At 45.2% G+C, this 13,319-nt stretch overlaps 1 protein-coding gene across 1 annotated transcript in view; it reads left to right on the top strand.

Annotated features, from left to right (window-relative positions):
* Positions 1-13,319, top strand: part of ASB4 (ankyrin repeat and SOCS box containing 4) — a 279,612-nt gene that overhangs the window by 208,890 nt on the left and 57,403 nt on the right. Inside the window, exon 4 of the mRNA XM_069648554.1 lies at positions 4,284-4,397. Coding sequence (XP_069504655.1) covers positions 4,284-4,397 — 114 coding nt within the window. The remainder of the gene's footprint in view (positions 1-4,283; positions 4,398-13,319) is intronic.

The raw sequence follows: 13,319 nt of genomic DNA, 5'->3' as shown, positions 1-13,319 counted from the left end.
TTTCCCCTCTTGTAGCCAAGCCTTTCAACATCCTCTTGCCCATCTTTCCAGCCGTGGGATTGTATGGCCAAAACAATTTCCCATCGCAAGCTGTACCAGCCTATTTTTATACAAAATTGTTACAAGCCAGAGCCTTTTTCCACCAGCCCCACAATGAAACAGAATAAATCTTTCTTCCCAACAGGCATCAATAAGTAGCAGAGTCAATGCAGGGAGATGCTAGTGTAGCAGAGTGATTAGGTGTATTCCAGGTTTCTGTGATGGCAAGAAGTGAAAGTTGAGGGTCATAGGAGTCGAAGTGGTCAGTGATGTAGAAAGATTTATTGCAGAGGATTTGTGTATTCCAGAGGCCAGGTGAAAGTGTGATAGAAGATGAGGGAGAGGAGCGGGTGTTGTGCAATAGGAGAGGGGAATAGATGATTCTTGAGATCCTGGGAGAATGTGAGCGTATGTGTGAGGGGTGAAGGTGCAGGGGTAAAGGGTTAAATAGAATCTAGACCAAGTTGTCGTTAAGGGGGCGGGGAAAAGTGCATGGAAGGGGGAGAAGAGGAAAGTGCGAAGCAAAGGAGAGACAGATAAATAATAAATACATAAATAATAAAGGCAACAAATAGTGGGAGTGCAGCCAGCAATTGGCAAGTGCTGGGTTTAAGGCAGCAGACAGGGTAGGTCTGATAAGTGCAGGAAGAAAAAGGAGGGGGGCTGAATGGGTACAGATACAGACCCCAGTGCAAGGGGTGGCCCAGTGGCAGTACGGGAGGGTGGACAGAGGGTGGCCAGGTGCACGATGCCAAGAGACAACAGATCAGCAGGGGAGAGGGGGAGTGAAGGCAGAAGCAAAGAGGAAAGTCTTGAGGTGCTTCTGCAACCGGAGTTGGTTCTCCTCAAGTCCAGGAAAAATAGTACCGCGACAACGCAGATGTGCAGAGTGCAGGAGAGCACCCCGCAGAACCAAAGTGAGCAGACCAGTCTATGCTATCTGGTCGAACCCGACAAACAAATAAAAAGCAAGGAGGGACTCCAAATGAAAACCAGTCATCCCTGGAGGAGCAGAGAGTAAGAGGACCATGTTTGCTGAACCTGGAAAGGAAGAAAGGATGCCGAGGGTGAGGTCGAGAGCTCTGGACCCGTTCCTGAGATACTGGCTGGGACTGCAGACTGGCGGATGAAGGCGGCAGGCGACCCAAGGTGTCAGAAGCGCGAAGGATGGTGTTGCAGAGCTGCGGCAGACCAAGCAGAGCCTTGCAAGCAGCACGAGTCCCGCGGCTGATGGAGGAAGCTCAAAAAATGTGGACGTCCTTGCTAGCCAAACACACAGGTACTAGAAGGGGCAGGGGACCACTACGAAGCAGAAGAAGTTGTGGCAATAGATAAGGGCAAAATAATACCCCATTCCTAGGGTCTGAGACCCTGATAAGCAGAAGTTGTGGCAAACAGGAAGGGGAAAAGAATACCCCAAACCCAGGATCTGGGACCCCGATAAAGAGAAGAGGTGGTGGCAAGCGAGGAAGGGGGAGGAATACCCTGAACCGAAGGTCTGGGACCCTGAAGAAGCTGTTACATCTTTGGTCGCATATGGTAGTGCTTGGCAGGATAGTAAACCAAGCCTACCCAGAAGGAGGAAGACAGAAGGGAATACCACAGTTGCTCATCTTCATAGTCCCAATACCTGGAGAAAGGTGAAACAAGTTGGCTGTGCAATAGTTAGTACTTGGCAGGAGAGTACACCAAATCGACCTAGAAGAACTGTTAACGCCAGGTGAGTCTGGGGCTCATACCCATATAAAGAAGGACAGTTGTGGCAGAAGGTAGTACTTGGCAGGAGAGTAGACCAAGTCTACCTGGGAAGAGAATTGTGTTCGTTACGCGGGTCTGGGACTTACACCCATAAAATAAGAGCCATTTTAACTACTCTTCTTAGTCACAGTGCTGGGGAGAAGAGTGAACCTGGTAGGCTGTGTAAAAGGAAGAGAAACCTGAGGAAGGGAGGCAACCCCTAGGATTGTGATAACCAAATTAGGGTTAACCCCTTCTTCCAATGGGGGCTGGGGTGAGATGCTTGAAAAAAGGTTAGGGAAATTCCACTGTTGTACTTATTTTAATTTTAATTTCTTTTAATCATTATTATTCTATGCCGTCAGGTATCTATCACTGATTTCCCGCGTATTATGAAATGGCATGAGCCCCCAAAGACACACACGAATAACATAAACAATAACTCGTTCTAACAATCTGTAAAAGAAAAAATATAAGGCTCTATTTATTTTCATGATTAACAAAAGACATGTATATTGACATACAACATTGATTTGATACATACAATTAAATAACCTTAGGGACAGGACCTTGGGTAGTCAAGTAATCTTGCATAAAAATAGATCAAAGGCTCATGGGGTATGAAGGGACTTCCCCAACAGTCGAAATTCCTTGGTTCTTCAATTGATTTGAGCGATGTAAAGGAAAGGAAAGAAAGAAAAATGAAATAAACATAATCTGTGGTATAATGCAGTATAGAAGAAATCAATTCTCAGTAATCCTATCTCAACTGGTTTTACCAGATTGGTTCACTCATTCAGGTATAAACCTTCATGTTCATGGCCAATTTCGGACATAGTTCTTTGTTCCAATCCAAAATGTGAGATCAACCTTCAGGGGAGGTATTGTCTAGTTATGATTCTAAAGTTCTCTATGTATGTTTTCCAGTTATTTCTATTTTGTTTTAATCTTATTTTCATTTATCATTTTGCATTCCTGCAGGTGTCTTGCAGCTATTATTCTTCAGGTTCTAGAGTCCATCTTTCTAGAATGGGGTCTGCCAATGTGTTTGAAACATCAAAATAGTCTGGAGGAGCTTCCTGATTTCTTTATATGGTCCCCTGTTGTGACATGTTTCAGCAGTCCAAGTTGGAAGTGAAATCACCTTCGTCAGGGCATCTGCATGGACCCTGTGAATGTGTATACATATATGTTTTAGTGTCATGCCTGTATGTAAACTATATGTATTAGAAGAAGCTCATGTGACTCCCGGGTTCACCTATCCTAAAATGGCAGCCAGTGGGGTACTCTGGGTTTCTAATCCCTGCCCGGAGTGCCAGTGATGACAGCTAAGGTCGACACTGTTATTTTCTTTTGTAGTGGAGGCAGGAAATGTGAAACCCCCAGGATTGTGAACATTGTGGTGAAGTCAAGAGAAGGGAGACATTCTACTGACCACTGGGGAACTTTGCTTTTCACCATTTGGAACTTTTGAAAACAACTGTGAATGATCTGCTGCAAAGACATTCCCTTGCACCTTTTGGTTAAGTTGCTTGTATCAGGGCTAGAGTTAGGGTTTTGACACAACAGTGGACAATTCTTTATTGTTTACATCCTGACGGACCCATTAAAGATTTATGTTGAGGCAAGGAAAGCCCTTGTAGTGTTAGGTCTAACAGGGCCTTCCCCCAACCCTATTTATACTTAAATAAAAGTATGTAGCACCGGAAATGCCACCTGTGTGTCAGTCACTCACTACTGCACCCTCACAACACACACACCAGTTTACCACCTTCTGGCACCCTCCCTACCTCACGAATAATACAGAAGCATAACAACCTCTCTCTGTATGACTATGGAACACCTTATCCTCTACCACACACCACCCCAACATCTTCCAGACCTGCTCTCTTGGTATAGATGGCTGACAGGGAATCAAGCATCTCATTGGCACTTGGACTCTCCCTTCTGGATATACAGATACCATAGGAGCCTCTACTAGGAACCAGCTTGGATCACACCAGCACATAGTAATATGGTATATCTGGCCTGTGCACTTCCACACCTGCCATTGCCTCTTCTGCCTCTAACATTTCTTCCCCTTCTCTTCTAGAACCAGGTGCCAAGGGGGATGTCAGAAAAGCAAATGGTGTGCTCTATAAGAACACATTACATTTCATTTGATTACATTTAATTATACATGCAAATAGAATGCACACTGACAATATGTACTGACATCTAAACGAATCAGGAATGTATGGTGCATCATTATGGGACTAAAGGGGGACCCATGAAGAATTACGAAATACAGAACATCCATGGTTCAATGCCTGACAGCATTAACATCCATAAACTGATCCCCTCATCATTGCATGCACCCATAGAAGTGTATACAGCACCTAATATATGTGACAATATCGAGATCCTCCGTATGTCCATGAAGAGTACTTTAAGGAAATGCTGTTAGAATGTTCAGTGTTTTATTTAATAAAATGTGTATCCAGTGACCACTTGCCTTTCTTCTGCAGGTACTGGAGTCCTGCTATGCCTACCCGAAGGCTGTGGAAGTAATGGCTAACTCATATGAGCACATGAAAGCAACCTACCGGTGGAGAAAAGCAATTCCAAAAGATATCATGGAGGTAACAAGCACATTCAGTGTGCACTGGATTCAGTGAATGTTTCCGTTTCCGCTGCCATATTCATTTACTGTCCACTACACCTGTATAGGTGAGACCCTGCAGCCCCGTACATTTGGTTTTTTAAACTTTATTTTCAATACTGTGAAAGACATACAACCTCAAGTACAGTCTGCAATTGGGTTATAGTCAATACATCGACTTGGGCTTTCAGTGCCCACACATGTTATCATCAGGGGAGCATTACAGTAGATACAATTGCATTGACTTGGCGGTATCTAGACAGTTCTCTGAAAGGTTCCCAAATGTCTTTTGGCCTGCAGCTCGGTGTTATTAATGATAGATAGGCCTCTTCGCACTCATTAGCGTACGTCATTTCATGAACCCACATTGTTATGTCCGGAGCAATTGTGGAAGTCCTCTTAAGCATTATACACTTTTTAGCCAGTAAGCAGACAATGGTGAAAAGTCTTCTCAGCTTGGTCGAGACCATGCCAATGTCTCCAAACAAGTATTTGGGCAGTGTCGAAGTCGGTGGGACACCCAATTCATGCAGTACATTGGCGCCCTCTTGCCAGGAAGCCCCGTACATTTTAAACAAAGCAAAGACACAAGTTTGCTACGTTCAATCATTTTGTTTTAAACCAGCCGAAGTCTAAAGTAGTTTGTGTTCTCTGGGAACTCAATGATGCATGGAATAGTGCTGAATGTATTTTTTCAAGGAGCACAGTTCTTGACAGTATTTGAAATGAATACTATGGAAACAGGACACACAGTGCCTGAACATGCGCTACCTCAAAACACTTGGAAGGTGCCCTGACCAACGCATATCAATTTATTGGCATATCCTACATGGTTTTTAATGCGGTGCTACCCATCGGTGAATCCCTTGGGGTAAGCCCAGGCAGTCTTAGGAATCCCACATCTCACACTCTCAGAGGCACTAAAGGACTTTAATGGGAGCAGGAAGATTCAATACGAGGATTTCATTCTTTTTTTATTTAGAATTACGCTTTGTAGATGTCATTCTAGATGGAAGATGTTTAATGAACATGCATTTGTTTCTTGCATGGCCCTATACCACTGTTGCGATACATTATACGTGTATGAACCTGTACAGCTAGGGCGCTCCCACACTCTCAACTCAGGTCCCAAAAAGTAAGGGGAAAAAAAACGATCCACAAAAACTCAAAGAGGTGTGCACCACATGCAGGAAAAACACAAAAAGTATTTGTACATCACAGCCTGGAAGATGAACAAAACAAGCCAATTTCGACCCACTCTTGCAAGCCCAACATTTTATAGCCACAATCACGGCGTTAGCATATCTTAATTAAAGTGTAACAAAACTATCATCCTAACAGTCTGATTGGCTGGTTGTCACCAGCCACCTAAACATCTCTGTACATTGTTAAGAAACTACTGACAGTTACCATTTTGTCACACAAAGATCACTACCCACCCCACATAGTCACACCCACGTTATTCAGACCAATAAATGTGCCAATCCCATCTCTGGGAAAACAGATCGATACAGGGCTTAATTCCAAAGGCACCATATTATCTCAGCCAATTGGAGCTGCAACGTCCCACCAAAATGGACCAATAGGCAACAAACCAACATGGCACACACCTCCTCTATTCATTCACCATTCCCACCATCTGTTCCTGATCACTATGTAGCTCCATATCTTGTTACATTTTGCCAGCCCTGGTCATTGCCTTCTAGTTCCCATCCTGCAATGAACAGCCTTCTAGAAAAAAAACGTGACCGGTCCACTGCTACCCACTGCTCCTAGACCATAATTTCTGCTAATTTCTCCATATCATTCAGCACATTTCTTAACATGGCTGCTTGAGAACGCTTGCTACGGCCTTCACAAACATTATGTATTCTTTCCCAATCTGATGAGGCAGTACTTGTTGCCAGGGACCAGGCATTTATCTCTTGAGAAACGCTTCCCTTGCAATAAAGAGCTGACAATTACCTCACACCCCTTCCCCACCTGCCCTTGGGCTCTCAGCCTTTTTGCAGGACGAGAGAAATTTCGATCAAGAGCTTTCAGCTAACAACGATGGCCGAATACACTATAATAGCAGCTTAGTGCCTCTAGCTGAGGCCTATAAAAAAAATGGCAGAGCTCCCGCCCATAATACCTGCCATCCCTAGGCAAAGGACATAATACTGGCATGTCATGTGCTCCACCCAAAGTGTTCTAAACTATCAAGAGCAAAAAGTGTGCATGCCCATTATGCGCGGAAATAAATGTGGTGAGCTGTATGTGTGCGTGTGTATGTGCTGGACCAGATAATGAGAATGTTCTTCTTGTGCTGTGCTGCTTCTGTCCATCTGTTATGTCACCCGAAAATGTGGTGTCATGCATTGTGCATTGTGCTGTGGGTAGGTGTGACAACCACAATGTGCTGTGTGTGTTCTATTGGCTACGATGCGTGCCGGGATGTGGTGAAGAGTACAATGCCATGCTATGTGCTATGGATTGTGCTCAGGCACGGACAGGCACGGACAATGTGCTACATGAAGAATAATGTGCTTTGCCCTCTCTATGAAGGGCAATGCATACCAATAATGCAATGTCATATACCACAATGCTGGCAAAAAAAAGCAACATTCTAAAAGCAATCCCTGCCTGTGTTATGTAAAAATGTGCTATGTTGTTGCCTTTCCATTTTAGCCTACACTCATGAGCCTAGCTACTGTTCTTGTGGCACATGGTAATTACGTCACTGCTGGGGGGCCCTGCTGCCCTATTAGATGACCGTCCTCAGGTGGTACCTGTGCTCACATGGGGGGCAGTGCACCTGCATCTAAACACTCCCCCCTTTTGTTACATCAGTTACAAACAACTATTCCCCCATCATTCCTTTCCCATCCTCCTTCTTCACCTACATCTTCCTGGGACCCTCCAAGCTGTAGCCCTCTTCTACACAGTGCTCCAGGTAAGCGCTCCTAGGAGGAACCGTGTGAGTCAAAGTGAGCCTGACGTGCAAACGGACACTGACCTGGCTGCTGTGCAGAGGAGGATAGAATCTGGCGCTGGTCCAGGACATGAGGGCTGCGCGACCGTGACGCAGAATAAGACTCCAAGCATCACAGGGCCCGCGAGGGCACACCAGCATGCCACCCCAAGATCAGCAAGAGATCTGCAGAGACAGTGCAGGGGGAGAGAAGCTCTGGGAAGCTAACGGAGTACTGCAAGTGAGCCCAGCTGCCTCAAGGGAGCCAGCACTTGCATATAGCCTGCAACAAGATATGCGTGAAGCCACAGGGGCTTGAAAACCTCAAGGAGGACATTGCAAAAGCCGGAAAGGTGAGTCTGGGACTCACTTTCAAATAGTACATGGACATGTACTTAAGCTTGGCAGGAGAGTGAACCAAGCCTGCAGAAAATAAGAATATCATCAGAAAATCAAGTCTGGGACTTGCACCCAAATCAAACAAGCAACTGTACTAAGGCTTGGCTGGAGAGTGAACCAGTCCTACAGCTTGGAGAGAGGCTCAAGGCAACGTTTTCATAGTGCATCACTTGGTGAAAAGGAAACAGGTCTGCACCAAAGCGTCGGGAATCCATATAGCTTGGAGAGAGTATCCAGGCCACGCTTTTACACTGCATCACTTGGTAAAAGGGAACCTGGTCTGCACCCAAGGGTCAGGGACCCATGCACCTTGGAGAGAACATTCAGACAACGCTTGTGTAGTGCATCACTTGATCACTTGGCGAGAAGGAACCAGGACTGGATGCTCTTTCCAAGGGACACATCCAGCTTGGAAAGAGCATCCAGGCAAGTCTTTTCAGCAGAGTAGGTGGCAAGGGTAAGCCAAGACTAGCAACCAGGGTCTGGGGCCCAAAAGAAAGGATTTGTAAACCCGAGGAAGGCTGGAGAAAGACAGACATTTCAAGAAGACACCTCCTTTTAGTTTAGTAAGCTTAGTGTGTAAGGGACGGTTAGGATTTTGACACTGGACAGTTGGACTTTTACTTTGGACATTATGACACTAGTACTTTTTCACCTTTGAATACAAGTTAATAGTCAATACCAAGACCCCCCGTTGTCAGGGTCTTACTTCTGCACCTTCTTGCAGGGTCATCAACCTCACAGCACTGAACTCTTCTCAAATCACATTTAACTCCCTCTCACTTGCATTTTCTAGCTGCAAAAGCTCCCACCAGGTGATTTGGGACCATTTCGAGTTTGCAGCTGCCTAAAAACCTGGTGTTAAGAGATGAAAAAATGGTAACAGATGGCTAAAATCTAAACTCTGTTGATAACTTTTGCAACAATTCTGATGGTTTTTGGGATTTATAAATATTCTCCTCCTCCGTCTTCTACTTCTGTTGTGATGTAAACCTTCTGCCTGTACCATGCAGGCACCAGTAGAGCTTTCATTCTGACCATCAGTGAACAATTCTCTACAGTGTAGGCTGGGCCGCAAATGTCCGATATCCTTTTTAGTAGCCATGTTATTAATACTCAAATTTTTGTTAAACAAGTGTTTGATAAAGTAATGCTCTTTGACAGACACTTCAGAAACAACATGCACAGTGAGAGGGGAAACATCTGGATGAGACACTACCAATGCTAGAGTGTTTAGTGCCACGAGGGAGCATGAGCTGGCCCAACGTGGTGGCAAATGGAGATAGCCATTGGGCCTGCAGGTCCACCATGAATCCATAATGGTTATAGCGGGTATGTCCATCGACTTTGACAGTCCTAATTTTCTCCCAGGTTGACAGTATTCTGTGCTCGTAAAGACAAAGAAGGACTTGTGAGTGTTTCTATTGTGACAGGTGTTTGTTGTTCATTATCCAAGTGAGAGCATGCATATTCTCTTTCTATGTTTTCAAACAGGATGCATTAATGGCAGTTGCCACCTCCAACCCCACCAAACCCTTTACCCTGCAGCTCATCATCCACTCCACCCACTCTCCTCTGAAGAAAACCACACCTTCAATGTGAATTAATGGGCGAGTCCTAATGAAATGCCTCATCTCGTTGAGGCATGTGTGTATGTCGTGTGCTGTGAACGTGACATCCCCCCTTTGCGGTCCCTCCTTTTTGAAGTGCAATATCATGTTCTTCATACCAGGGTTCTCTGCCATATTTCTCATTTTTATTTAGTTGTCATCATGCACTATATCCACTTCTATCCACTGTACAGTGATCGCCCTGAAAAAGACCTCTAACTTCACACAGTGCCATATGAAGTAAACACTGTGCATTCTGCTCATTCACTTGTCTTGGAATGAATGTTCTGGGTGTTCCTGCTGCCCAATATATCACAGAGCACATATAACATGTTCGACTAACTCCCTCTCTCCCTAATGCTCCCATGTGATCATACCACATATTACCAGAGTTGATGTGAGATTGGCCCCATGCCTGACCCAAAAACAACTCAGAGTGTAACACTTTTCTCTTTGCTTTTGCCATAGTGTGTGGACAGTGGCTGAGGGTACATTTGCTGTTTCCCCCTTATTACTTGTCCCCCCTTCTATATACAAAAATCCCATGCTGGTCACTTAAAAGGAGAGGAAGCAAAAAAAAGAAAGAAGACGGACAAAAGGAAAAGGAAAACAAGGCAATACAGCACATTTGTCAACATTTTCCCCCTTTCTGTTGCCCCCCCCCATTTTAGATGGTCCCATTCCTTGAAGCTGCAAAAGGAAGACCACAAACAAATACTTAGTTGGCAAGAACTTCACTTTTCCCGCCCTTCTCCTTCTTCTACTGCAGGGGGGGTGTTGCATTTGTCCCATCCGACATCGGAGAGGTGGATCCATTTATTCCTCCCTTCTACTTTAATTACGATGGCGTGGTGAGAGTGACGACATAGGCCCCAAAAATCACACCTCACTCGCTTTCTCTGGTGAGGACTCAGGTGATGATGGTGCCAGCCGGTGTTGTCGGGGCCTAGTCTGTAGGGAGATAAATCGGAGAGATCAATAAACTCCCTAAGGTAGCCCCTAAATTCCTCCCCCAAGATATCAGCCATACTATGGGAATCAGAAATAGTGAAAGCATTGTGATCATGACCATGAGGAATTAGCATTTGCCTGCTGATCACAATCTCATGAGGGGTGAAATGGTGATCAGACCCCGGCTGATTGCACAGTACAAAGAGAGCCAGTGGCAAGAAGTGGAGCCAGCTCTTGTGATGCGTGCCACACAGCTTTGCAATGTGCTCCTTAAGCAGGCCATTGAGGGGTTCCACTAAGGCGTTTTCTTGAGGTTGATAAATAGAACAATGTTTGTGTTTGATGCCTAATAGGGATCTTATCTCCCTGAATAGTTCAATGGAGAACTGCAGGCCATTGCTGGACCATAATACTTTGTACACTCCCCACCATAGGAAAACCACATGAATGAAGAATTTAGCTGCTGATTTGGTGTTGCAATGGACAGATGGTCCTGCCTCAAGCCAACAGGAGAATGGATAAGCCACAACAATTACATAACGATAGTTGGCGCACCTATTTTGCATATGAATGTAATCAATATGCAAATGACAGAAAGGCCCTGAGGGGCGAGGTGAGGTTGCTTTCATAGTTTTTGGCATTTACCCCGCAGTAAACAGTTGACATGTCATACAATTAGCAGTAATTTAGCCAATTGTTAATTCAAGTTAGAAATGACCCACAGCTCCACCTCACTGATAAGGCCCAACAAGGCTGAAACATGTGTATGGGGTTGCTGTTGGTACTCTTGTTCAGAAGGGAATTGCCATAGCATTTTGGTGCTGGATTGCCCATATGGGCGGGTGAAAGACTGATCTGCAAATGGTTATTTCCCATCTATGAAACGTACATTGAGCAAAAACTCTGGCTGCAAACTCTCAAAGTGGGAAGAAACCACAGAACAGGTTATCATGCCATGTTCCTTCTGGAGAGGAGCGCCTGCTACCTTTTTTTTAAACATTTTTGCAAGGAACTTAGGGTTGGACACCCTGAGTTCCCTGGGGCGACCCAGACGTGGACACCCTGCTCACTGTGCACAGAGAGGCACAGCTCCACCTCACTGATAAGGCCCAACAAGGCTGAAACATGTGTATGGGGTTGCAGTTGGTACTCTTGTTCAGAAGGGAATTGCCATAGCATTTTGGTGCTGGACTGCCCATGTGGGCGGTACAAAGACTGATATGCAAATGGATATTTCCCATCTGTGAGCAAAAAGCTATGGCTGAGAGCTGAGAAAAACCACAGAACAGGTTATCATGCAATGTTCTTTCTGGAGAGGGGCACCTGCTACCTTTTTTGGGGGATGATCCACTCTGCCTGGAGGTCAGCTGCAATATTTTCTTTCAATGTGTTTTCTGGGTGGTGCAGCTTATCAAGATCAATCTTAACTAGTTCTATCAGGATCACTGGCTTCCCTGAAATGTTTTGATGCCATATTATATTGGTGGGGGAAAAAGAACATCCTGCTTCTTCCATAAATCCTGCTCCTGTATGGACATTCTGCCCTGTAACTCTGTTATCTGCATGATTGGTAGAGTATAATAGCAGTCTGCTAACTGCACCTGCTGCTGTGCCATTCATTTGAATATTGGCGACTGATCTGTATGGCAAATAAACTGCTTGTTTGGCCACCATGTCTGCTGCCTCATACCACATGACACAAAGTCTGTACCAACCATGTGGGCGGCACATTTGACCACTGCTAGAACTGCTGGTAACTGTAACACTTCTATCAATCGGCATAGCAAGTGTGCATGCTGCACTGGTGCCCTGTCACTCTTCCTAAAACACCTCCTCTTCCATCTAGACAATCTAGAATGCACCGTGGAGGTAGCAAAAGTTGAGCCACTATAAATAGTGGCACAGCAGCCCCTACACATCTCTACTGCTGATATCAATGCCACCATTTCAGCTGCTTGTGTTGAATAATGTGAAGTAATTGCATCAGTACTTTCACCTCAAAGTCCTCCTCCTCAAAGCGCACCACTGCTGACCCAGTGTGACGACATCCTGTATTCTGGTCTATCATCAATGATCCACCAATGGATCATTATCTCCCTCTTATAGTGCCTCTTATAGTGCCTCTTCTCTCACTGTGATCTGACCCTCTAGTCCTTCTTTGTACATGTGCAATCATGAACCTCATCACCCCCCTGTATTGGCTGGGTGACGAAAGTCACAGTGTTGACAACGTGACACCTCGCAATGTGCACTGCCGGGTTTGTAAGTGTATATTCAGACCCTGACTGACACTTTTTGGGTGGTGAGCGTAGATTTGGATTTGTCCAGACTTATAATTACTACATGCTCTACATAGAGTGATATTGGACAACCCATTGTGATGACAACTGACTTTTTAGTGGCAAAAGTCGTTGCTGCGAGTGCTTGCTCACATGGAAAATGCTTCTGCATTACTGCATCTAAAATACCCCCAATGCCAGGGGTTTGTGGCATTGGGGCTTTTTCTGGGTGAGGACAGCGGTCATCACTTCCCTGTTAGAATGGGAGCACAGAATTTTTTTTGGTTGTAAACTGGAGTTGCTAATATTGATGAATGTATTAACGCATCTTTCAGTTCTCTAAAGGACTTTATCAATTCTGCTGTCCAGGTGATTGGTCCTTTCACCTTCTGGGCTGGCTGGAGCCACTGCAGTAATGGTTTGGTGTAACGGGAGAAATTCCAGGACCGGCAGTCATTGCACAGGCCCAGGAACAGGTGCATTTTCTTCACTGTGTTTGGCTGGGGTGTATTGTGAACTGCTGCTGCCCTTTCAGGTGTTAATCCTCTTCCTTCTGATGATAATAGCTGCCCAAGGTAAACCACCTCCTTGGTAATATTGCAGTATTTGTTTGTCCACCTTGTACCCTTTCTTAGCCAATAATGTCAAGCGTGTTAACAAACCCTCCCTGCACTGTTCCTCTGTGGTGTTGCATGCCAGGAGGTCATCCA

The sequence above is a fragment of the Ambystoma mexicanum genome, chromosome 2q (genome assembly GCF_040938575.1).
Source record: "Ambystoma mexicanum isolate Mex_15411 chromosome 2q, UKY_AmexF1_1, whole genome shotgun sequence".
Classification (NCBI taxonomy): domain Eukaryota; kingdom Metazoa; phylum Chordata; class Amphibia; order Caudata; family Ambystomatidae; genus Ambystoma; species Ambystoma mexicanum.
The sequence above is the reverse complement of the archived record's forward strand: the minus strand, read 5'-3'. Positions and strand labels throughout refer to the sequence as shown.